A 27,812-nucleotide genomic window follows, 5' to 3' on the forward strand; every position below is an offset into this window, starting at 1 on the left:
ACAGGAATACCTAAAGTTTGTAAGTCATTGCAATGGACCATACGTTACTTACATTCACAAGTTTTCATAGCACTCAGCAAGTTTTGAAACGAATATGTGAGATAAAGATCTACTGCATTCGGGCAAATTAAAAATATGTTAAACATCTAACTATTTTATTTTTAACAGATTCATAAGTTTTGAATTTTTTAAACCGTGCACCAATATTTTATTGTTTTTATTTAAATTCCTTATATGTTACGTGTATTGATCATTCATTTGTTTAAATTGTGAAGTATATTACTTTAATAAGAATACACGCATTTATATATATAAGTCGATAAAGTTTGAAACAAATAAACGAAAGATACATCGATGTTGTTTTGCTTGAGTGATTTACCTGTTAAAACACGGTTTAAAACGAATTGATACCAGTTTGAAATAGTTTAACGGGGGCGTGGCCTATTTGTTTGACGTAACTTACCACCAACTTGAATTAAATTGAACGACCGCAAGCGAAGCTATTTGACTGGCATTAAAATGATTTGATATGCATTGAAATAAATTAAAAAATGATTTTTAATTTTTGTCAATCTTTATCAAATGACGATTAATTTCATTTAAACAGCGTTAACACGTTTTTGTCCGATCAAGTTAAATTGTGGTTACTAGTGTCCCTTAGCTATCAATTTTTGGACTTATGAAAATAATTCATCCTTATGAAAGGTGAAATATATTTAATTCAAAAATGATAAACCTTGTGGTACATCATTAAAAATAATTTTATAACCATTTCTTAATATATCTAATATCAATAGACCATTAGAAACATTTTCCAAATCATAATATTTAAGTTATCTACTGTATATATAGCAACTGGTTGAGAAAAGTGACCTCTACGAAATTCTCTGTTCCCTTTTGGAAACCTCTCCCTCTCAATGAAGGGAATTGCCTACTAGTATAGTACACTAGTTGACCAACAGAGCATCTGCAGTTAAAAAACTGATATTGCCTTTCCCATAACAGCTGGGAGTAAATTAATTGCTAGACCTGGAACCTCTTCCAAGGAATCTATAATTTGCTTTAGAATCTTTGTATAAACACAAGTTTGCTTTTTGCAATCATAACTAGAAAAGTGATAAAGCAACTATCACAACAGAATTACAAAAAAGTTTTATCATCTAAATATTTCTGAGCATCTCCTATGGGTTTAACCAGAAACCCATGGTCAAACAAACAAAAAGAATTTTACAATAAAATCCTTGTATTATCAAGATCCAATGGCTCATTCTTACAACAAGAAATAGCCAACTCAACAATAGGGGTAATGATCAACCCCTTAAGAAAATATCTCTGGGTTTCCTGCATCTTTGAAACCACAGAGTGGGCCTGTCTAGGCAGTGCCATTTAGATTTTAATTTATCCTCGACACACTAGGATTGTCACAGTTCTCAGTGTGATAGTATTATTTCCTCTATGAACTTTATATTTTCCTGATTTTATCAAAATCAAAATTCAACAAACAGGATGAGATAATGGACCATTAATCTCACTAAAAGAAGCCTTAAAGGCTTCTGAAAACCTTAATGCAGGATCAAAAGACGTATCAAAATCAACTCCGGCTGGATTATCATCAGCCATGGCACAAACTCCAAAAAGAGGTACATACACCGTATCATTTCAGTAGATCAGATCACAAATTAGAACTAAATCTTCATAAAAGTAAGCCTCTAATGGCAAAATTCAAATAAAGCAGAGGGTTTCTCTACAAACTCTGCTAGAGTTGAAGGCAGTGAAACTGTCTCAAACCTCATGATTCATACAGGTTCTTTACCACATTAATAATAATGAGTAAATGTATCAATATTCATGCCTATCTAAAATCTCAACAGCACTTTCGTGAGAAACATTCACAAATCAAGTAGAATTTGAAGTTATACAAGTAGCACTAGATTTTAAAACTTACTTTTTACAGGTTCTGTTGCTTTGTCAATTATTTCCAATTGCCATGCCATTATGACCTATTATAAAACTACTAGGTTTTATAACTGTTAAGGAGAGGATTTATTCAAAATACCTCTTGATTTCGTATTAAATTTATCATCTTTAATTTCTAAAACATTCCAGAGGTGATGAAAATCATAACCATCACCCTAGTAAGTGTAAACATCATTCTAAACATCTTGCAAAAACAATACATTTGCATAAACAAATTCAGCCATTGTAATACAAAATGTGTACCTGTGCAGGTAAAACACGTGTAAATTGTGAAGAGTACTCATGACCTTCAGGTGAATAGAAATACTTTAAATATCTACCTGTTTAACAAACAGGAGTATGAATTAAGTAACACATGTGCAGTACATCGTACTAATACAAAAACTTAATGAATATATAAAATTGTCATACATCGTAGACAATAAAATATTTAATTAATTTCCATGAACACTTGTCATACATCGTAGACTAGAAATTTTTAAATTCATTTCCATCAACACTTGTCATACATCGTAGACAATTGAGGAATAATTATTTGTAAATAACAAAATAACATTAGAACTTGTCGTACTTCGTAGACAAGTTAATGTAACTTTAATAACTTTCTCCCAAATTTAAGATAAAAATAAAAAAACTAAAAAGAACGCCCGTGAAGTGTTCACTTCACCCTCAAGAAAAATAATGACAAGTTATTATGGAACAGGTGCTTATATACTAGGGTCAAGGTCACTGGCCAGGTATAGTTTGTTTCTTTAAACAGAGATATTATATGTAAGCTTCACCCCTCAAAGAGAAGTTAAGCTAATTCATTACTTGAGACCGAAGGCGAAATATGAATAAGAATAACAGACTGTTGACAAATTTCCATAGGAAGTTGTTAATATAACACAACGATATAAAAAGGTCAATAGGCGGAAATAAAACAATACACATTTTAATTATACACAAGGACAACAACTTAATTTTAAAATTCAACATAGAGTCTGCATTCGTATTATGAAAACACCTGCTAAGTATTACTGTCGACGCGGAGAAGATACACAGAAGACTTAATGGTAAAGTACTTAAGATACTCGTAATATTTCAATATTGTTTTCAGACAATTTTAAATTTTGTCTTTTGCCCAATAAGTTCACGTTCCTGCATGAGGTTAATATTTTATACATGGTATAGTATAAGGAGGTTAACCTATTCATGTTAAAATATTACTATTAAAACTCGTTGACGAATGAGTAATCGAGCAAAAGGTCGTAACAAGATATACATTTAAAGTTTCTAGATATGCAAACTGACTTTGATTTATCTCACATTGTATTAAACATCGTCACATCAAAATGTAAAGGGAAAAAAGCAATACACATCCACTGTGAAACCTGGTCTTAAATCATTTAAAGTCTTTGACTGTGGCAGGCGACATATAAGAAACGGCATTGGGGAAGCACACACACTAGTGTAAAGTCGATTTCAGTTCAAAATTGTGGAACGAAATAACTAAAGACAGTAGCTGAAAAATATTGTCATAGAGAAATATAATTGAACCCTGTTGCATGCGTACTTATTACAAGCCTTAATTACATGCATGTAAATACAAAAATGTAGCTTCCTATTGAATGAATTTCATTTGCCATTACATTTATGAAAAGAACGCATGATACTCGAAACATTTATTATTGTATTTTTAAATACAATTGTAAAATGTGTTGAATACAAACTACCTAATTTGTATGTAAAATATTCACTCTGATTCATTATTAACATGATAAAAAGTTAATTATTGTCTTTTTTTTTGCAATGTAAAATAACATCAATGAAATAACACTTAAAAGATATCGTCCTTTATTCTTGGTTTATTTTTTGCAGACAAAAGTGTTTCATTAAAGTGTTTCAAAATGTCATCAGTTTTAGCTTTGATGGTGATAACAGTTTATATAGAAATGGTTCCAGGTACATATAACAAAAGGTTACCATGAACAAGCTTAAGACTCTAACAAATGCCAGATACCAATATCAAACAGTATATCAGAAAACGCAAATTAGATATACAAAAAAAAAAAGACTTGGGTTTTGGAAAAAGCAGATTAAAGTCGTTGTCTAACCAAAGAAGATACTTAATCTCAATTAACCCTTTATAAGTTATCTTGTAGCGAAATAAGTTTTTGGATAAATCATGTCTAAATATCAATTAAACCTTATCAAAATAAGGCTTTTGTGCATTATCCTCAGAAAAGCGGTAGACGCCTAAAGCGCCGATACAAATATGTAGACGATTACAATTTATTGATATGGATGACTGACCAGTACATGCAGTAGTCAGCACTTTTTGTGCTGACATAAATTATCATTGATATGGTTATATTTATAAATTAACTGTTTACAAAATTTAGAATGTTTGAAATACTAAGGCTTTTCTACCTCAGGCATAGATTACCTTAGCTGGATTTGGCAAAACTTTTAGAAATTTTGGTCCTCAATGCTCTTCAACTTCGTACTTTATTTGGCCTTTTTAACTTTTTTGGATTCGAGCGTCACTGATGAGTCTTTTGTAAGCGAAACGCGCGTCTGGCGTATATACAAAATTTAGTCCTGGTATCTATAATGAGTTTATTTATTGACAGACAAAACGTTTTTTAAACATTATTGAGATGGAAGGTGTTAAATTTATATAAATTTGTTTATTTTTGAATGAAAAAAAATGGCGTTGTCATACACTTTCTCTGTGTGATTCTTTTTCATTTAAGTATAATCGACATTGTTTTAATCATATCATTTAAATTTTAACAAGTATTTGAAAATGATATTCACTCTCATTCTGTGAACAAAATGTCCATCAAAAGAGGTCATATATTAAACGTAAGATAGCCTTTGAAATGAAAGAGAGAAACATTACAACCATTTAAAATCATGCATGCATTTTACTTTATATTCTTATATTCTTAAATTTTAGGAATTCAGTATAATATACTCACAGTAGGAGTTCAAAGAGGTGAACAAGCTGTATTGAAATGTCCACACTGCGGATCTAGAAGGACTTGGTTAGGACCGGATGTCAACAATTCAGCTAACGGAACAACGTTGATTTATTTTTCAAATTATATCAAAAACCCGCTACTGAACCAATCCAACAAGTATTTTGTGCAGGCAGATGAAGGAAACTATGACTTGAATATTTTAAATTTCCAAAAAGAAGACACTGGTGTTTATCTATGCAGATTTCTTAATAAAGGGACATTTAATGAAAATAAGTATAACGTTTTATTACTGGGTATGTAATATATACAGTCATTAATCAATTTGACGATGCTTCATTATAAGAATAGTTCAAAATGTAACTTCACCGGTTACAAAACATTAAAATATCATTGTTTTATAGCGTGTAAAATTATAATGTAAATCTGGTAACTGTATATTTGCTTATAGAGATTATCAGATTATGGACGACTGAACATTTTTGAAAAATATCTAACATACTGAAGAATAGTAAAGCAATTTGTGGTTCAGTTTTGCAAAGAATTATCTGTGAACTTTGACATTTTGGAAATGTAGAAATTGAATCAAAGATGAAAATAAAGTACGCGATCAAATTACAGTACTGACTTCAATGTAGTTGTTGTTAGAATATAATCTGTGACACAGTGTTTGATGAACAAATTATAATAAAGTTTTATGTAGACAAAAAATGCATTGGTTACCAAACATTATTTCGTACACAAAAAGTACCACCATGAAAATAGAAACTCGACTATTCTGTACCTGGAATAATATTCAAACAGCAGAAGGACGTGTCTTCTTTTCTAAATTCCTGCTTATTGTATTCATTTCTTTTCCTTTTCCCAATTAGAGTATTTATCAAGTACAACAATGATCTACATCGAAGGAAGAAATACTGCTCCAGATAATACTTCAGATTGGGCAACAGACTCAATATTATTGAAAGAAGGTGATAACATGAGTATATAGATATAAGAAGATGTGATATGAATGTTAATGAGACAATTCTATATATATTTTATTCTGAAGAACCTATGTTGATACAATGGTATACAGAAATACATAGACATACATAATAATACTATAAAACATGGTGAGGTTACAGCAAATAGAGAAGAAAAGAATGCATAGGTTTGGAGGATTCCATTTTATCAGAGAGAATCCATTTTTGTATTAATGATTCTAATGAGCTTAGACAGCTTTTTAAGTTTTGATTGTTTTGAAAAATTCATAACTGCTTTAAACTTTAAAGTATTAATGTTGGTACAGAATTTTTCATCTATACATTCTTTCCTTTCTTCGGAAAAATATGTACATTCTAAAATATAGTGAAATTCATCTCCAATTTCATTACTATTACATAAGTTACAAGTTCGATTTTCTCTGGGTATGTTTTTCCATCTACCAGATTCTATTGGGAGCTTGTGATTTATGGTTCTAAATCTACAAAGAGTGAAAACGTCTTTATCGTCTAGCTTGTTGATATAGTTCTCGAAGGCAAAACTATCTTTATAAATGCAATAGTTAACCGTTTTAGGACTGTTATTAATATTTGAACTCCAAGTTTGAATAAATTGGTCTTGGAGACTAGTTCTAATCGTATGTTTTAGCCAATCATAATTGTAAAAATTTTGATAACTCCATATGTAGGAGAGACCACATTCATTAAAAATGTTGGAAATATAATTTAGCCATGAAGATCTTAAAGTGGAATCATTTTCTAATTTCAGCAGTAATTTAAACACAATGAAGCATAGTTTTTCTTGTTTGCCTTTTAATATTCTTATCCAATATGATATCATTCTGATTTTTATATCAATATTAAGAGGGTATTCTCAATCACAATTTGTAAAAGTAGACCATTACAGGTTAAAATACGGTCTTCAACACGGAACCTTAGCTCACACCGAACAGTGAACTTTAAAAATCCCCCAAAATGACTAGTGTAAAACCATCCTTACGAGAAAACCAACTGTCTAATTTATATGAAAAACGTGAAACGAGAAACACTTATGACCACATCAACAAACGACAACTACTTAACATCAGATTCCTGACTTACGACAGGTGCAAACAAATGCAGCGGGTTCAAACGTTTAAATAGGTACCAACCTTCATCCTTGTCTAAAACAATAGTGTAACAACATAAACAGACATACTATAAAATATCAATTGAAATGGCTGTTTATATATTAATCCTATCAAATGTTCTTTAAGGAACAGTTTGCATTTTCTTTTATTTTAACATGAAACATAGACGCTGGAACGAAGCTCATGTAACCTTATCAAACAGAGCAATGTGTTTTCGCAAGTTTCTACACATTAACATGCATAAGGTTAAGCCTTTAATGCTACAAAATATTTAAATTGCTATTTTACCTTTAAATAGGAATATTTACGTATTTAATCAAATATAATGTTTGGCAGCATTTAAAGGCCTAAAATGTGACGCACCATTCAAAAGGGCTATGCATGAAACATTTGTAAATACTAAATACTAAATACTAAATTGTGTGAGACACATTGAATTAGATAGCATGTGAATCGTTTTTTGATGTCCGGACATAACGACTGTAGATATGCAATTGTTCTTTTATTCTATTTAGGAAAAGATTCATTCTAGAATCTGTCCAAATAAGCATGATTTCAATTTTTATCTACCGCAGACTACTGCTTAATACCTTTTATGACATTATTCACATTTTGTCAACTAAAATCATTGTTTGTCTTTGTTTTAAAGTTTAAAATAATTTTTCAGTCAAAACCAAACCAAATGGGACCAATTGTTTCTTCTGTTTGCCTCAGTGTTTTGGTAGATAATATGTGTCCAAGAGTGTTATATCATGTTGATGTTAATAGAAAAATATGCTTACATAATTTTCTTTTAGATAATCGTTGTATATGTAATTGGTCAGTGAATAATGACTTTTGGAAGGTATCAGGCAGTTTCGTTGGAGGAATTATTGTATGTTTAATATGTTCAAATGTATATTGCTACATGAAACACAAGAAAGCATCGAAGGATATATTGGATGTTCCTCTAGATGTTCAGTATGATGAAATAAGCACCAGTAACTATAATATCGGTAATATTGAAACAGGGCGTGACGATACAAGAGATCGTATGACAGTAATGCATTTGTCTGGGATCAACATTGATACACTTTTTAATAAATCACCAACTTTAAGCTACAGTTCTACCATTGATTCCTTATCAAGGAAAACAGAAGGATCTGAAAACACATACGAATCAATAAATCTCGATCAAAATCATGAATTCAAAATGTGAAGCGAGCACCACAACTTTAACTAGCTTATATGACAATACTGTGGTTTTTCCTATAAGAAATGAAAATATTAAAGGAGATGTAAATGACAAAACTCCATGGCTATTTATCTACAATCCCATGGCACATGTTGAACATTCGTTAAAGTAATAACAAACAATAACATGTACAGAAAAAGAAAAAGGAAGACATTTTATTATGCAAATTTATATTTTGTTTGCTATAAATGCGTATCAAAAGAGCATTCGAGGAGTCGAAAACAGATCAAAGAGGAAACTTTTGTTAATATGGTTCATGTTAATATATAGACGAGGTTAATTTCTCAATCATTTGTGATGCCAAACATTTTCGTTATATAGATACAACATGCATTATATATGAGAGGATTTTTATAGTACAGCTACTTTACTCATACGCGGTTGCTGTGTGTTAATTAAAGTTTGTCTGTATAGTTAGATTTTTCGTATGTTTGAACGTGTCGTAAGTCGTGTTCAATTCCTTTCATGTATGTTTACACAGTTTGCATGCTAGATCTTAATTATTTTTACGTTAACTTATCATGTCTGTTTCGATTACATACCCAAATTTGCAAATATAACGGAAATATAAACAACTCTCATACACATGAGGGTTTTGCTAGCTTTAACACCAGGATTAACCTACTAGCGTCGCCGACCGACCGTGCGAGGGCTGAAAAGCAGGTCAAGGTCGTTAAACACTTCCACTTTTAGTGTCTCCTATTCAGGAAAATGGCAGAATTTTTTCACTTGTTCCGTTGATTAAATGTGTTTGAATTTGCTACTTTTTACGGAATTCCTTTAACGAATATTTTTTATCATGTCAATGCATTTCGTTTATGAGATATCAATTATTGGACGATTAAAATACACCAATAGTTTATCGTTGTGCTCATTTAATAGATCTGTTGAAAATGAATTAAAACACAACACGATTAGATAAGAATTTACGACTGTACTGGTCAATTTTGTTATTTTCCTATAATTGTAGTTCGTCTAAGCTATGTAAAGTATAGTTTTCAAAATAACTATCAAAAAGGCAAAACAAATATGGTAAGAATGATAAAAACTCAAAACACTTAGGGAAAGGCATACACTTCACAGTGAGTTGTTATAGAGCAACCGCATATGATGTATGACATGCCAGATGTAAATGGGATAGTGGATGGTGCATTAGAAATCTTGTCTGCCTTGTTTATAATTTCATTTTGTTTTATAAATGATATATTGAAATTCACAATTCCCTCATGTATTTTTTTTGTGACATTAAAGTTTCTTATTATTTCACAGTGTCTTTTTTTTCATAACAACAAATATGTAACCACTGTATCTTTATGTATAACATATCATTTAATAGTTGATTCTAAAACCGAAGCGTGTTTCTGCCAATTATAACCTTTTAGACCCAAACCAGGAAATAAAACACAATTTAATTTAGAAATGAAAGCTAAGAGAACTAAGAAACATTTAAACAACTTTCATTGAAAGGATTGTTCGTCTATTGGCACTTATCTAGTGAATAAGGGATGCAAGTAAATCTGAGATAAAAAAAAAAGATGTAAAGGAAAATATTAGTTTACTTTCAAATAACTCAAATATCTTAATTGTAACAAAAACATTTTATATTTATATAAATATATTTATAAGAAACGAAGTTAACAATATCCTTTAACTTTATTTTCCTATATATAGATGCTGTTCTCTGACTAAATAATTTACAATTTGGTGACTATGTTGAACGCATCTATCCCATCAAACTAGAGATAAATGATACAAAGTTTGCCTCATATCAGGACTTATTTTTAGAAATTGACAATTAGGGTAGGTTAAAATCAAAATTTACGAAAAAAAGATATGATTTCAGCTTCTCTATTATAAACTATCCATTTTTATGAAGCAACATTCCAGCAGCTACTGCATAAGGAGTATGCATCTCCCAATTATTACGCTTTTCCCGGGCTTGTATTTCCTATCATGATTTCCCTGATAGAGGGTTACTGATCACAAGAAATTGATAAAACCAGGAGTTCTACATGGTGACGTTGAAATTATCCCTTCGTTAATTTTACGGATGCCAACAGTTGGTTGACTGTTATGGAATATTCGTTTCATAGATGATATCCGATAGTTTCCTTATGTCGTAACTACATATCTGTTCCCTTTTCACAAATGTGACCTACAGAATTAAAATTGAGAATGAAAAGTTGAAATGTGTCAAAGAGACAACAGCTGAAGGCCACCAATGGGTCTTCATTGCCGCGAGAAACCTGAACAAATAATCATACTAGATCAGTGATAATGGACGTCATACTATTCTAAACTCAAAATTATACACATGAAACTAAAATGAAAAATCATACAAGACTACAAAGACCAGAGGCTCCTTACTTGGGACAGGTGGGAAAATGCGGCGGGGTTGAACATATTTTTTTTAGATCTTAACCCTCCTGTATACCTCAATCCAAAAAAAAAAAAACAACAAACGCACATCAATACGCACAGTAAAACTCAGTTTAAGAGAAATCTGAGTCCGATGTCAGAAGACTATTAGAATAATTACCGGGTTTGTAATTACATGAGCAATACGACGGGTGTATTTTTGAAACAGGATCTGCTTACTCTTCGGGAGCACCTGAAGTCACCCAGATTTTTATGGGGTTCATGTTGCTTAGTCTTGTTGTTTTTGTTGTATCTTGTGTACTATAATTAGTCTATTTGTCTATTTGTATTATAGGCACGGCGTTGTCATTTTATTATCTATATATAAGTTTTAATGATCCTCTGGTATCTTTTGTCCTTTTTTTATGAATGTTGCCTTTTTGCTTTCTTGATATTGCATATTTGACTGCTTTTTCTGTTACCAATTGTTGGTGTTGTTGTTTTGTCTATAGGCCACCATACGACCTTGAAATACAAATAATTATAATTTAATACGCCCGACGCGCATTGCGTCTACATGTGACGTTCACATAAAATAGTAATAAAAACAAACAAGTACATAATTAACGGCATTGTTAATGTGGAAAACAATAACAAAAAAAAACCAAACTATTGAATATACATGATGAAATTTCTATGGATTTTATTCTATTGAATTTGAAAATTTTCCATTGATAACTAATCTGTCTCGGAAGTTGAATAAGTGGAAAATGTTGTCACAAAATTACCAATACAGGGAAATTAAGTACTTTAACTATGTATAAAATCGAGTATCAAATTGAACTACACACCTTATTTATCAAAATATAAATATAATGATGTTTTGTATATGCAACCATTGAGAGGAAGACACCTTTATGGTAAAATGTTTAACACGATAAGACACATTTTGATGAGGACAATTTTAATGTATATGCATGCATTTTTAATTATGTGTATCAGTATGTATATTTGTGTGAATGTTATTTTAGAATCTTTCTCTTTTTTAACCGTAGCATGAAATAGCGTATAGTCGTGAGCTGACATTTTACAGTTTACAGAACAAGTTGAAGCGCATGGGATTTTAACACATAATTGATAAAATCAAAATCGATTGAGACCAGATGTGTTGCAACTACATAACCGAGTTAAAGTTGTCAAATTACAAGTTTCGATATAGATGTCCAAAAAGGGTTTAAAAAACAACATCATTCATATATTGATGTACTCGAAAATCCATACTCATTAATATAGTTCATACAAAATAACTACAACCAATTTACATATATTTTCCAGGTACTATGACATTGTATTTAAATGATTACCACCACTTGGTATTCTTAGATCAAAAGATCAGTACACAGTCTTGCATATATATATATACAACTCGTCTTAACATCAACCCAACAATGTTAGATCTGTAAATTTGCTTTTGCAAATTTTTTGTTCTGCCCTCGCCGGGAAAATCCACGCTACTGAGATATCGTGACACCGAATCGCCTGTACTGTAGCCGTCCCGCTAGACCACACGACTACCGGGGCTTTATGCAAATGAATCTTACGGTGGCCGGGTGTTGCCTTTCCACGTCAGTTTTAATCTAGTGTCGTACTACAGTACATGATATATAAGGCATGGAGATGTTATTTTTACAGATCATTTAAATTATCTATAGTAAAGAATCCTACAAATTAATGTAAGATACAGGCACAGAAAATAATTATATTTATAAGTACGTCTGAGCCAGTGACAACTCTACAACAGATTTATCAATCGGATCACCAGCAGTGATGGTGATACAAGAATGTGTACATTATGTATATACAACTCGTAAAATATATATATATTATACGAAAAAAATAAAAACACAGCATAATATTACAAATAAACTGAAACAAATGATAAATTCGATAACCTCTATTTTGGAAAAAATATAGATAACTCTTTGAAGTGTCACTACAATCATATTTAAAAAGTAATTTTTGGGTTTCTTTTTTCAGACATAGAAGAAAGTGTTGAAATATGATAACAGTGTCAATTTTGCTGGCCATTACAGTTCATTTACAAATAGTTTCAGGTATATAAATGATATAAACTTCGAAAACTAGCGACACACACATGTCACAAAATTACCCAATTTACGAGAAGCCACTAGCACTAGAAGAGAAAATGCATATTTCCAATATTATAGTGTTTTACATATTTTCCAAAAAGAGAAAAATTCATGTTTGTTTTGCTACATGACTTTCAACTTGCATTACTACAGCTGTATGATGTATCTGTACAATGTACCATGCTACTTATCCCGTATGGGTATTCAATTAAAGATATTACGGAAATATTATTTTTAAGGTATTAAACCACTGATTCATAGCCGGATTGCTTTCTCTCTTAAAATATGCAACTTTAATCATGTATGCCTACTTTATCGTAAGTTCAAACAAATTGCAGTTGTTTCATGTCAAAACTATACCGTATCCTCACTTGTGCATACAAGTTTATACCTTTAACATGTTTGATTGCATATTAGAGTGTACTGGTACCGGGAGTTTTATAGTACAAAAAATGTCCTTCTAATTTAAACAACAAGGCAAATGTGTTCTCCTATTAAAATTGTATATACTTTTCTATTATCTAAAAGAAACTTACAACAAGTGTTCTATGGTGTTGCCAAATCCCCAAACCTTCATTGGAGACCAAGAACTACCCTAATATTTTACTTATTGATAAAGATATAGCTCTGCCTAGAAACAATTTTGTATTAAATATGTACTACTCTCTTTTGTGTTCTTTCTGAACGGCCTACATTAGTGCTTCTATACCTATAACGACTTAAAGCTTGAAATGGTGCTTAAACATATGTATATTGTTGAGCACAGTGTGTAGATCTCTGGGTATATTTGCTTAATGTGCAATCGCTATAGTTTTGTCCATCTTTCTGTTGTAGCATCTCAATATGTTAAAAATATGGTTTCTAGAAAGCAACTATAGTAAAATAAACGCATAGAACCAACTCCAATACACATGAGGACTGTTTTGCGATATTATCCTAAAAAGACTTACGTGACAACTATATTTTGAAAAAAATAAACACATGTCGATTGTCTCCCTTTGAAAAAAAAAAATTAATGTACGTATTGTTATACGTTTACTTTTCTACATTGGCTAGAGGTATAGGGGGAAGGTTGAGATCTCACAAACATGTTAAACCCCGCCGCATTTTTGCGCCTGTCCCAAGTCATGAGCCTCTGGCCTTTGGTAGTCTTGTATTATTTTAATTTTAGTTTCTTGTGTACAATTTGGAAATTAGTATGGCGTTCATTATCACTGAACTAGTATATATTTGTTTAGGGGCCAGCTGAAGGACGCCTCCGGATGCGGGAATTGCTCGCTACATTGAAGACCTGTTGGTGACCTTCTGCTGTTGTTTTGTTTATGGCCGGGTTGTTGTCTCTTTGGCACATTCCCCATTTCCATTCTCAATTTTATTCTGTTCTTTATGATTGCATAGTTACATTGTGTCAAATAGTGATAATCTTATCCCGTCGTGACAATTATATTAAAAACATTCGATTTGTGTATTTTTTAATTGCAGGAGTTTTAAATGATATAGTACCAATCAGGGCTCATAGAGGAGAAAAGGTGGTTTTGAAATGTTCCAGTTCCGGAACTGAAAAGACTTGGTTCGGACCAGATCTCAACGATTCTGCTCATGAAAGAACATTGATGTATTTTTCGAATCATCTTAAAAACCCGAAACTGAATCTATCCAATTACTTCGTTCAGGCAAATGAAGGAAACTATGACTTAACTATTTTCAATTTCCAAAAGGGAGGTATAGGTCTTTATCGATGCAAATTTCTAAATAACAGAACGTTTGACGAAACTAAGTATAATGTTTCCTTATTAGGTATGTTTACCATATCAACACGTTATTTGATTCGACGATGCTTCATTATACTGATAATACTAGTAATTCAAATCTTTGAAACAAAATTCAACATGTAAATTACATGTAAATAGCAAATTTACAGTATATCATATTTTAATATATGCATCCGGTACATACATATGTATTGACTAATCCTTTTTATAGAAACAATCTACTATATCAAAGAATAGATTATTAAGAGCAAACACACATACATTAAATCAATCAAAAAAATTTACAAGACAAAAAGTTGAATAAAAGACTTCGGCTTCGGGTCATCCATTCTAAAAAAAACTATATGATTGATTCGACTTCATTTTTTGGGTATGTTAAAGCTGCATAACGTTACGTTTTAGGAAGCAAGTCTGAAAAAATGCTTCAATTTCGCTTGTACTTTTTCTTATTTTTTCTGAGGTAGATACAATAAAATTGTGGATTTTGTCAAATTGATAGAAAGATAACAATTTAAGAAAGACAGATCTCCTTTTACTACACTTGCTTAACTTATTCAGACACGGAATTTCTCCTGTATTTCACCTATCAACATACCAAACCACCTACCAAACTTGCTAAAAACTACTGTTCGTTAAACAAAACGATTTGTTTCAATACGCCAGAACATTTGTTAATTTTTTGTTGATTGTTTTAGTACGCCAAACATTTATTAATTCTTTGTTGATATAGTATATATTTATGAGCTAAGAAAAACAGAAATAATTTCTATCCCAGGAATAGATTATTTCAGGTGTATTTGTCAAAACCTATCGAAATGTTTTGTCCTACATGTTCTTCAACATTGCACTTCATTATCTTTTAAATTCGACCTGATGAGTCTTATGAAAATGAAACTCGCGATTGGTGCTCACAATGTTAAGCATGGTATTTATGAGGATTTTATTTGACCTGGTCAAACGAAGATCCGCGAGTACCGAATTATTACAAGGTTGACACTAAATATCCATGATATGTGATACATATTAGACAATATTTGTATATATTGATAATACATTTACTGCTTTTCGTCAAAGACGACGTCGTTGAAACATCCAAGGACTATGAAGACAGAAAGAATTTAGAAAACACACCAGGCATTCAAGTAAATGTCAAGGAAACCAGTTCTCAGTGTAAGTACATAGGAAATATCCAGCAAACACGATACTTTTTCAAAATCTGTTTTGTGTTATTTTCAATGAAATATAATCGAATGTTTCATAAAGCAATAGTTTTATGAAAAGCGGAAGCACTTCATTCTAATACGATCAACGCTTTATTAACCTGTAAAATGATAAAAAGAAGTATTGATTTCTTAATCATGTTAATATAACATGCTACAATCAAGAAATTATTCTAGAGTTTCGTTTGTTTTTCTGTACATGTATAAACATTTGTATATTATACGAACATGATGGATAATATTGGTTGTGGTTGTTATCGACCAATCAAACATACTAACTCTGTTAAAACATACATGGAATACATTTATTTAGTCTTTATCATGTTTACCACTATCTTTGTATATTTCCATTAAACCTGGACTGCACTTTAACCCTGTATTCTTATATAATTTAATACGTGTATGCCTCTATTGTAGTAAGTCCTAGACTTTCAAAACCTGATTCGACATTAACGATAATATTTATCGTTGTATTTCTGCTCGTGATATCCCTGAAAATTCTCGGAGTTACTGCTCAAAGAAAGTGGGGATATTTAGGTAAGACAAACGAATAATTTTACACAAGTATTCCCCATTCTAAACTAAAAGCAAATTGAAAAAAGTTGGTATTGCTTTGTTTCATAAAAAAGAATGGCCATTGTAGATACAAGTATATTTGAAGGGAGGGATAAATCCTACTGTGTAAGGTATCACTCTGATTCAAACAAAAAAATCACTGAAACTGGCATTATCAAGATGCTTGATCTCTTGACTGACAACATATTTGCTACCTTGTAGGACGTGTTTTTCAACACACTATCGACATTCATATGGGAACTAATTATAGCCCTCTTCTTGTCGACTTGTGCCTGTATTCTTGTGAGGCTTATTCAATACAGGAACTTTAAGTAGGAAAGGAAAGAAGTTAAAATTCAGTTCCCGTTTCGTGAAAATGACCTACCGAATAATATTATTTATCGGGTGTGTATGTATGTATTGTGTCTTGTGAACTATTATTTGTCTTTTTTCTTTTTTAGCCATGACTTCGTTAGTTTGCTTTCGATACATGAGTTTGAATGTCTGTCTGGTATATTTTGCCACTCATTTACTTATCATTCCGTACGCAAGATGGGTGTTGTTTAAAATATTTTAGAATATTTCGGGCGTAAATATTGATATATGTTTATTTGACTAATAAAATCCATAAATATGAATATTTTACACCAAATTACAGTAATATATTATTATAAAACATCAAATTGATATATGGTTTTACTAATAAAAGACACAAATAGAACATTATCATTTACTTATATTATTAATCGTATAATTTAACAAATTTAATTCGTTTAGGGATAGTCACATGTTAAACTATATTTTCGAAGGTAGAGAGAAAACGGCGGATAGCAAAACGCATATTGACCTGCAAAAAGCATATTGCACGGTTATTTTTAGAATGTCTAAAAACCAATATACTTTGTGACGTCGTGTAATGAATTTCAGGAGATTGTTTAACGTTTTGAAACACATAATATATCTGTGATCGATTATTTGATGAAAAAAATCTTCAAATACATAAGATGTCCAAAAAAAAAGTAAATGAAATAACAACTAATATTATTAATTCGTATATTTTAACAAATTTGATTCGTTTAGGGATAGTCACATGTTAAACTATATTTTCGAAGGTAGAGAGAAAACGGCGGATAGCAAAACGCATATTGACCTGCAAAAAGCATATTGCACGGTTATTTTTAGAATATCTAAAAACCGATATACTTTGTGACGTCATGTAATGAATTTCAGGATATTGTTTAACGTTTTGAAACAAATGATAGCTGTGATCAATTATTTGACGAAAAAAAATCTTCAAATACATAAGATGTCCCCAAAAAAAAAAGTTAATGAAATAACAACTAATATGTTGTTATTGTCAAGGAGACAATGTAATATATATAGAGTTCCAACAAACCTAAATGACGATTTTGATACAAACATGGTCGGAAATTAATAATATAACAAATATAGCCTTTGTATGAGGTCAATACAGGATATATCGACCCAAAGAAGTATATCGACCTCGGACTTCGTCCTCAGTCAATATACTTCTTTCAGGTCAATATATCCTTGTATCGACCTCATACAAAGGCTATATTTGTATAATAATGCAAACTAATTTGAAAAAATAAAAACATAATCGGTTTTATCACTATCTGTATCGCTCTACTCAACTGTTCGTGATATTGCATATCATGATTTTGTGACGTCAACTACCTTTACCTCGCTTTGAGAGAGTTGACCCGGTCATATTATCGATGTCGTAATGGATGAAATGACGTTGATAAATTGATAATCATTTCTATTTCAATTAAGTATCTAAGTTTTGTGTAAAATATGATTTTTTAAAGTGTGATGTTAATGTGCTTCTATGATGTCTATGTTTGATATATATAAACCCTTTATTCAAATTAACAATTGTTAAATAATTTGGAGACATTTTCAGGTCGATAGTACTTTATCAAATGATTGTTGTACATTAAAGTGATTATACAATCTTTATCAATGTTTCTACTTTTTCAATTCATGGGAACACACAATGATTCATCTATCATAATAACATTAATGGTACCAATTTTCCTGCACCAGATGCTCATTTCGACAATACATGTCTCTTCAGTGATGCTCGTGGCAAAAATATTTGAAATCCAAAGCTTATATAAAAGATGAAGAGCTATAATCTTAAAGGTCCAAAAAGTAAAGCCAAATCCGTGAAAGGAATCTGAGCTGTGCATGAGGGAGATACATTCCTTAATTTATAATAATTTCTAAAATTTTGTAACAGGAAATTTTAATAACACAAAAAAATCCGTATTTTCATGCCAGTACCGAAGTACTGGCTACTGGGCTGGTGACATAACTTATCAGAAGTCATGTTATTGTTAAGTACATGCTTTCAGATTATTCAATATACTTATAGGAAAAAGAATGAATTCCGTCGTTGTGTCATTCAGAAAGGATGCAGAAAGGTAAAATTTTATCTTTTCAAACCTATGATCTATCATCACAAACATGATATAAAATTTTGTCAGACTGATGAAACCAAACAACAGATGGCATATACAGAATGTTTGAGCTCAAACGTCCTCAATATAATTGTCTTCGTGAAGTTTGTAACATTTGTATTTACCTATAAACAGTGACTCATCATGTCTGTATTTTTCAAGCAAATGACTGTTAGCTACCCATAAATAGGGACCAGTTCTGAATAAACTCATAAAATTAACAACTGGACGTTTGGCAGCATTTAACACACAAAAAGATGATTGGTGTTTTTTTTTTTAAATATAGTACGCCATTTATCTGCTTAAAATTGTTATTTAACACGTTTACAAAATAAGCCGTCCGTTTGACTGTATCGGATGATTAAATTAAGACATGTCCGGTCAAAATGAATATGATAAATCGGATGCAATATCCAGGGAAAGTAAAAAACATAACAGAAACTTGATGATACATTTTAAAGGCTGTAAAGTGTATGGAAATCTAATATATAATTTTACTTGAAACAAATCTACTGAGATTGAACAATATCTTTTACTAATAGAATTAACAAAAATTTATATTTTAGGATTACGTTAGCTGACGATATTACAGGTAAATGGAAATTTTATGCATTCTTTCTTTTTTTCACCTATAGCTAAGTCATATTGGAGCATAATTTGTAATTTAGTCATAAACATGATAAAATCTTAACTAAATGACTTTAACTTTTTGTTAAATTAACTTCATATGGTTGTTTATTCCAAAATGATTATTCATATTATCAAATTAGAGGCTTTTCAATAATTACTATGACAATAAAAAGATGTTGCATGCTTGCAAAAAACCTGGGAGGGTGGTGTACCAGTACTACATGAGAACACACAATAAAAATAGTTGAGAAGGGCTGAACTCATCAAATCAAAACAAACAATGAAAACATCTACCAAAATAGAGGAAGGACATAGCAGGAGTTTAATACATCTCCACAAAAAAAAAGTACAGATCTGAGAGTAATCAAATTTCCTGACAGGTAGTTCAAAGCCACTAACCACTTAAAAAAAGAATGCATCTAAAACAAAAAATCACATTTTTTTGTTATCAAAGTTTCTTACTATTTTCATTTTTCAACTTTATCAAATGTTTAATATTTCTTATTGGCCGTACACAAGCTGTCAGTAGTCAACTTCCGTCTTCATTTGAAGTCTATAATGATCTCGACAATCTTCATTGACGAAAATATTAAAAAGTAGTTGCTGTGCACGTGGTACATAACATGAAGTTCATTTGTGTACCAATTTTCCCACTGAGTATTAAATAAGGATTGATCAAATCGAAAATTAACGTGAACTATGAGAAAGAAAAAAACCACTTGGTTTCTATAATTGAATTATCGCCCCTTTAACATACTGACTTTTTACTCGTTTGAACACTTTCTTATGTAGTGGTTTCGTCAAATCCAATCTATCTATTTAAAGGGAGAGCTCTAATATAAGATTATGAATGTTGGGCACAAACGATAATTTATTATTAAATATCAGCTAAAAAGTCAAACAATAAGAAAACTAAGTCATTTTCAGTATTTCTGTCAATTCTAAACTTATCTACTACGGTAAATTAGTTCTATTTCGACTATTCGCTAACAAGCCATTCAGTTCTGTTAAAGAAGTTTTTCTGATCACACAAACCGTTTTAGTTTGAAAGTTTTCAAAGTTGCACACCAGATCTCCGTTTTGTCAACGAAAGAATCAGCAGTGACACTCGAATCAAAGAAGTTAAAAGGCCAAATAAAGTACGAAAGGGTTATATAATATAAAAAGAAGAAGATGGAGTATGATTGCTAATGAGACAACTCACCACAAGCGACCAAAGTAACACAAAAATTAACATCTATAGGTCTCCGTACAGCCTTCCACAATGAGCAAAGCCCATACCGTATAGTTATTTTAGTATATCTGAAACAATTTGCCTACAGAGCCATCAACGACTATTGCAACGTAAGATGACAAGGGGAACATACCTTGATTATATGTTTAATATTTCTTTATTTTAGAACAGCCTGGTCTTATTGATGAGTCAGTGGAGCCTACAGTAAGCACACATATGTTATTTAAACTCAATTGTTTTAAATAACATAAGAAACTAAGGACCCTGTGTGGGAAATTGACAAAGAGCAAGATTTAATTTTACCTGCGACAGACAGAAAAAACTGTTGAAATGAATAAAAAGTAAAATCACAAATAGACTAAACTCCAAGGAAAATTTAAAACGGCAAAAGTCCGTAATCAAATGGCAAATTCAAAACCTCAAACACATCAAACTAGTAGAGATAAACTGTTATATTTCTGATTTGGAACAGGTTTTTGCTTATGTGAAAAAAGGGGGTTAAAACTTTTTATAGCTAGCTAAACATCTAACTTGTATGACATTCGTATACAACTCCATTATACTAAAAAAAACGATATGTGACCAAAACAAACAGACATAATACATGTAATATGTTAAAATGTAAGATGGGAACAGCAGTCAAACTTCTGTTATTATATAAATCACTACAAAAATAAACACATATAGAAACATAAATTAACCACGACCCAATAACACAATGGCGGGATTTATAAGAACAGAGCCACGTCAGATGTAAGAAAAAACACAAAAAAGGCATGAAGACAAAACATATGAGCAAAAAGTAAAGACAACAATACAGAAGTTATCATAGAACGATAATATAATTCCGGGATGTAAAAGTACACAACAACGTAATGTAACAAAGTAATACAACAAAAAAACTATAACACATCATTAAGAAGATAACCTACGTCAGTACCCATAATCTGTACATCAAGACCATCGTATATTATTTAAGAAATAGTTGATACGGAAGATTTACCAACAAATTATAGGTACCTTCTAATGAACTGCATTGAAATACCCCTGGTACTTCTTAGCTCGTTTTTCATAGAGTCTGGTACTGAGATGATCATAAATACCAAATTCGAGGTAAAAGTCTAAAAATGAGGCGGCGGAACCTATGTCTGTTGATTTTTAAATTTTTATTTCCCGGGATTGCAGTTTGGCTTGTTAATGGAAAGAACATCCTCAATCTATGTAAATCTGAAATTAAATGACCTAGCTTTTTTTTTATCTTATTGTGTTTAACAAGTGTCTGAAGGAACTCTGATTCATATGAATTAAGAAGAGGTCTGCAAGGAGAGACAGAAAGTTCATTCTCAAAGGCATGCGGAATCCACATATGCGGGTAACAATTTCACAGAATTTCCAAAGCCCCTCTTTCATCACGAACAGAATTTTTGTCAATCTGATGTACAATTCTTTATTCGAAAATGAAAATGAACCGGTAATGTACCATTGTTTGTACGGAGTATTGTGATATTAAGGTGTCTTATACAAACAAGGTAAAACTTTCGATGTCTTGTTCAATGTTATATTCATTGAAGCCATGTAATTAAAAAAAATGAAAGCTAAATGTTATCATACATTCGAATTTCGGATGATAGATTGGATATTCGTCAAGCAGTAGAAAAAAAGACCAATCGAATAATATGAATGTGGACATGATATTACAAAAATTCAATGAAGGTCAAATAAGTCCTAATGCAAAAGGGGATATAACAGACTACAAGCATCCACAGATAACTAACGATCGATAAACAAAAAGCCTAATGACTATTTTGGAGGAATGCATTAGGCCAGAAATATAAGCAATTCCTAATTCTCAACACAATCAAATGAGATATTTACGAGCATAAAATTCAAGAAAATTTAGGCTACAAATTTACGTAATAACCTTTGCAATTCGACGAAAAATTTCTTAATTTAAGTTTTGTGGAAAGACCACAAAAATTGACATTCTTACCTTTAGTTCACAAATCGATAGACCGAAATAAAGGTATTTTTATTTAGTCTCACTAAACAATTGCATATCGTATCTATCGTTTATCGTAACATACTAGAATATACTTTGCATTTGTAAAGTGATCCTATCCCTGATTGCGACGTTCTGAAAGAATGTAGATTTACAAGGAGAAAGATGAATACATATCACGAAATGCTTTGTCTGTCAAGACACTCTGTCTGGCTTCATTCAGAGTTTATGCGATCAGTGTTTGATTTTATCTTTATGTTCTAAGAAATTTAACATCTGTTATCTAAGTTCAATTGATTACGTAAGCTTATATTTACCCACTCTTAGGAAATGTCCCCATTCATTCTTTCTCAGAATCTAAATAATACGTGTTTATTTTTTAAGTCCAATACAAAGCTACAAAGTTTATATTCAGAATTTTAGTTACACTTTATTGCTTCCAACTACCAACGTGAACATAAATTATTGAAATATTATGAGCTTTTTAAAACACTGCACACGAGATGTTTAAACTAGTTAGTGATGACAGGGTTTAGTTATAACCAGCATAAACACCTTGTTCCTTTATAACAATTTGCATCTTTGAAAGAAAGAAAATTGTAAACAAAGCAGGTTAAGCTGGGGTCACATATTCACGAATTTTACTGCCGTCCTTGACATGACCATTCCCGATGAAAATTTATTAAAGTCTGCTCAAGATCCTGTAAATCGAAATTCAGACTTTAATAAAAATTGGTAAAAAAAATAATGTAATCACGAAAACAATCAGATATTGTTCAGGAAGCGTCGATATTCAACCGTTTCCAAGCGAATTTATCCCGATAATCCCGTTCTAAGTCCGTTTCAAATCCGATTTGTATCTTTCGCCTGGTAAAATTCGACCAAGTCTGTCACGACTACGTCCGATTCTACTGAATGTAATCCGACAGCGATCAGACAGTGACCAAACAGTGAACCGACCCTGACGGAAGTTATCTGTTCGAAAACTGTCGGGATGATCAGTTACTGTCGGAACGTAATCCTATCACGGTCTGCTCTATCGCATTGCAAACGACTTTGTCGGTCTCAGTTGTATTGTATTCTGTAATTTTCGGGTAATTTGACGAATCTCGAATTAATAACGAGACTGTTTCGGAACGGTTTCGGAAAAAAAAACGGTTCGCAATCGACAAGATCTGGATGCAATCTGGACTCAATCGGCAGAAAATCAGCAATGAAAAATTTCTCCATATCATTCCCGTTCAACAGGACCCCGTCCAGAGTACACAGAACATTAATAGGAATCGATCCGATACAGCAGAATCTGTCACGACATAGACACCATTGTAATCCGACTAGACAAAATCGGCTGAGTTTCCCCGAATGTTACGGGACGCACCTAACTGTCGGAGTGCTTTCGGACCCTTCTTGACCCGTAGGAATCTGTCACGAACTTAAACGACTGCGTTCAGACTAAAATAGGGCATTCCAGATAGTTGAGGATAGTAATCCGACTTTTTCATTTTTCGTGTCGTATCGCTGTCTGATCTCAAACGGGAGCAATACTCGGCAATGTGTGAACCCCGCATTAAGTTGGTAGATAAGACACTGCTGTATCTCAGTTACATAACTGCAAATAAATTGTTAAACCTAATTGTCGCTCATCAATACCATTACTAGTGTTATGATATGTGTACACATGAAATTTATAAGTGTTATTTTCCTTTAGCGCTGGATCGATACCACTGACTTTCATTCATCTAGGGTATTATAAGTTCAGCATTCTTTATGGCAAACCGTTTTACTATTTATTCGAATTTGATGATATCTCCTTTAATTTATAAGATATCTAAGAGAACATATAATATTTCTCCTTAAATAAATAAGATGTCTTATATAGTTTCATTTTATAAGATATCTGATATATTATATGAGATATAATATAAGAAACTATTAATGCTATAAAGGATATCTTATATATTATAGTAGATATCTCAATAGTTTATAAGATATCTCAATAGTTTATAAGATATCTAATAAAGTTCATAAGATATCTAATAAAGTTAATAAGATATCTATATTGTTGTTGTGTTTTTAAAAGTAATTAACTCCGTTATGACAACAATAACAACTTGTTAGCTTTATATTTTATGAACTTATTACCACATTTTATCATCAATTTCTTCGTCTATTGAATCCTTTCAATTTTTCTCCAAAACGCTGTGTTGTATTTATAAAGGGTTGTGGCATCTATTATGTTTTAAAAGGGACGTAGCTCCTTACTAACCTCATATGGTAACTAGCTATGTATGGTAACTTACTCAATACTATTTAAGACAACCTACATCAGATATATAGTCAACACGTGTAGTCCTTTAACCAATCATACCTCTTTAAATCTAAAGGAGGTAAGATAAAGAAAACTATATATTAAGATATATCATAAACTATATAAGATATCTTACAAACTTTCTTATGAACTTTATTAGATATCTTATAAACTTTATTAGATGTCTTATAGACATTATTTGATATCTTATAAACTTTTTTTAGACATTTTATAAACTTCATTAAATATCTTATAAGCTATAGTTTATATCTTATTAACTTTATTAGATATTTTATAAACTATATAAGATATCTCCTATTATATAAAAGATATCTCGTATAATGTATAAGATATCTCCTTTAATATATAAAAAGAGGGACGAAAGATACCAGAGGGACAGTCAAACTCATAAATCGAAAATAAACTGACAACACCATGTTTAAAAATGAAAAAGACAAACAGACAAACAATAGTACACATGACACAACATACAAAACTGAAGAATTAGCAACAAGAACCCACCTAAAACTAAAATATATAATATAATATACAAGATATCGCCTCAAAAATATATAAGATATCTTATATAATTTCATTCTGATAAGATATCTTATATAATTTCATTCTTATAAGATATCTTATATAATTTCATTCTCATAAGATATCTTATATAATTTCATTCTTATAAAATTTCATTTTAATAAGATATCTTATGTACTTTCATTTTAATAAGATATCTTATGTAACTTCATTTTTATAAGATATCTTATGTAATTTCATTTTTATAAAATATCTTATGTAATTTCATTTTGATAAGATATCTTATATATTATATAAGATATTAAGATATCTAAAATATAATATAAGATATTTATCAGATATCTGAAATATAATATAAGATATTTATAAGTTATTTTATTATAATATAAAATATGTATAATATGTTTTTAATGTTATATAAGATATCTCATAAAGTTTATAAGATATTTTTCATACTTAATAAGATATCTCCTTAAGTTTAAAAGACATCTCATGAACTATATAAGATATCTCATAAACTATATAAGATATCTTTTAAACTATATGTATATAAGTAATAAAATTAACGGTACCAATTTTCTTGCACCAGATGCGCATTTCGACAATACATGTCTCTTCAGTGATGCTCCTGGCCAAAATATTTGAAATCCAAAGCTTATATAAAAGATGAAGAGCTATAATCCAAAAGGTCCGAAAAGTATAGCCAAATCCATGAAAGGAATCAGAGCTTTGCATGAGGGAGATACATTCCTTAATTTATAATAATTTCTACCATTTTGTAACAGCAAATTTATAAGATATCTTATTAGTTCATGTGATATCTTGAAGTAAGTATAAATAGCAAAACGGCTTGTCATAATTCTTGACCTTTACATTTCTTAAACTATAACTTTTGATACATATATTATCATGAGACCAAGATTGCAACTCCCCTCGGATTGGTTTTCGCATATGGAATCGAGTATTTAACTACATTCCTTTTGGTCATACAATTCTTCCACGATTTCGATGCTTGAATATCAGTGCCTCTAAAGATATATATTCGGATTAGGTGAAGATCAATCCAGAGACACGATTCCACACAAGAAATATATGAAGTGTTTTTTTTTTCTCGTTGTGTATGTGTGAATGTGATTTTTTAAAAGACATTGTCAATGTGTGTAAACGAATACGGTATAAACAAATCTTCATTGCCTACATCATGTAAATAAATACCGAGAACGGCTGGGATTAATTTTCCCATAAGAGAAACAAAACAATTACCATGAATAGTTGTTTACTACCACTCGTGATCAATTTAAAAACCTTGGTATTAAATCAATTCATAATGAATCTCCACAATACAAATTGTAATCTTAGGTTGTTACGAAGCAGCTTCAAATGCATATTTTATTCTTTTTTATCACCCTTATGAAATAAGCAATTAGCTGAAAGATGAATGTAATTGATTTCCTCAAATAATTTATTGGACTATTTCAGTTGTGTATGTTATTGCATGTATATAGACATTTACTAAAAATTGAAAAAGCATCACGTGATTGTATTACAGGATGGGTTGAATTATGTGGAGGTTTTGACAGAGCCACTAGCATCAAGACAAACTAGAATTCGAGGAATAGAAAACAAAATAATGTATTCAGAAATTGATCATTCATTAAAGGCATAAGATGAATAATCAGACATTAATAAATGAGGAGCGAAAGATATACATGTATAATATAAAACATGTTTTTTCTTATATTATCAATGTTAAAAAAATACTGTTGTTTATTTTTTATGTTCTTAATCTGAATATAATTTCGATTCTCGTGTGTTATTAATTTTCATCTAATTAACTAAGGCAAACAAGACCCGATGATTGAACATATTTCCACATTTGAATAAAGTAATAGATTGGAAATGAAATAGGCATTTTGTATTTGTAGACGACCTTTGAAAAAATCGAAAACGTCCGATAGCAATGGTTACAGGAGGTGTGATGAGATAATTGAAGCTGTTAATTTTCTCCTTGATAATATTTATGTACGTTTCGGCAACAAAGTTTATCGACAGGTTGTAGTTATCCCCATGGGCACTAATTGTACCCCTTTAATAGCAGACTTGTTTTTGTACTGTTACGAACCACAGTTTATGACTAAACTCAGTAAAGACCCGTCGAAATTGCATTTAATTGATAAATTCAACAACACTTACCGTTATCTTGATGATATTTTTTCGTTAAAAAATCAAGAATTTTCTCAAAATACTGCTGAAATTTACCCTCGGCTAAG

At 31.0% G+C, this 27,812-nt stretch overlaps 2 protein-coding genes across 3 annotated transcripts; both read left to right on the top strand.

The window, feature by feature from the left end:
* Window positions 1-2,902: 2,902 nt before the first annotated feature.
* On the top strand, window positions 2,903-9,537 carry LOC134701295 (uncharacterized). The gene is made up of 5 exons (XM_063562429.1): window positions 2,903-3,032; window positions 3,838-3,921; window positions 4,922-5,239; window positions 5,816-5,914; window positions 7,854-9,537. The coding sequence occupies exons 2-5, from the start codon at window positions 3,867-3,869 to the stop codon at window positions 8,252-8,254; spliced, it is 873 nt and encodes a 290-aa protein (XP_063418499.1). The 5' UTR covers window positions 2,903-3,032; window positions 3,838-3,866; the 3' UTR covers window positions 8,255-9,537.
* A 1,943-nt stretch (window positions 9,538-11,480) lies between these two features.
* On the top strand, window positions 11,481-27,235 carry LOC134701321 (uncharacterized). Of its 2 annotated transcripts, none has more exons than XM_063562456.1 (9): window positions 11,481-11,568; window positions 12,686-12,762; window positions 14,281-14,595; window positions 15,645-15,740; window positions 16,208-16,327; window positions 18,747-18,795; window positions 19,398-19,423; window positions 20,862-20,899; window positions 27,092-27,235. In XM_063562456.1, the coding sequence occupies exons 2-9, from the start codon at window positions 12,708-12,710 to the stop codon at window positions 27,206-27,208; spliced, it is 816 nt and encodes a 271-aa protein (XP_063418526.1). In that variant the 5' UTR covers window positions 11,481-11,568; window positions 12,686-12,707; the 3' UTR covers window positions 27,209-27,235. The 2 variants fall into 2 exon arrangements, with proteins under 2 accessions (XP_063418526.1, XP_063418527.1); XM_063562457.1 differs by having other exon boundaries at window positions 11,559-11,649.
* The last annotated feature ends 577 nt before the right edge of the window (window positions 27,236-27,812 follow it).

Source organism: Mytilus trossulus, unplaced genomic scaffold, assembly GCF_036588685.1.
Source record: "Mytilus trossulus isolate FHL-02 unplaced genomic scaffold, PNRI_Mtr1.1.1.hap1 h1tg000234l__unscaffolded, whole genome shotgun sequence".
Taxonomy (NCBI): Eukaryota; Metazoa; Mollusca; class Bivalvia; order Mytilida; family Mytilidae; genus Mytilus; species Mytilus trossulus.

What these genes read in the sequence shown, in the direction of transcription:
- LOC134701295 (XM_063562429.1), top strand. Translation starts at nt 3,867, where the DNA reads ATGTCATCAGTTTTAGCTTTGATGGTGATAACAGTTTATATAGAAATG. An exon ending in GTATAACGTTTTATTACTGG is followed by an intron (nt 5,240 to 5,815) that starts GTATGTAATATA and finishes TTTCCCAATTAG; the next exon opens with AGTATTTATCAAGTACAACA. An exon ending in CTCAATATTATTGAAAGAAG is followed by an intron (nt 5,915 to 7,853) that starts GTGATAACATGA and finishes ATTTTCTTTTAG; the next exon opens with ATAATCGTTGTATATGTAAT.
- LOC134701321 (XM_063562456.1), top strand. Translation starts at nt 12,708, where the DNA reads ATGATAACAGTGTCAATTTTGCTGGCCATTACAGTTCATTTACAAATA. An exon ending in AAGAAAGTGGGGATATTTAG is followed by an intron (nt 16,328 to 18,746) that starts GTAAGACAAACG and finishes ATATACTTATAG; the next exon opens with GAAAAAGAATGAATTCCGTC. An exon ending in GTTAGCTGACGATATTACAG is followed by an intron (nt 19,424 to 20,861) that starts GTAAATGGAAAT and finishes TCTTTATTTTAG; the next exon opens with AACAGCCTGGTCTTATTGAT.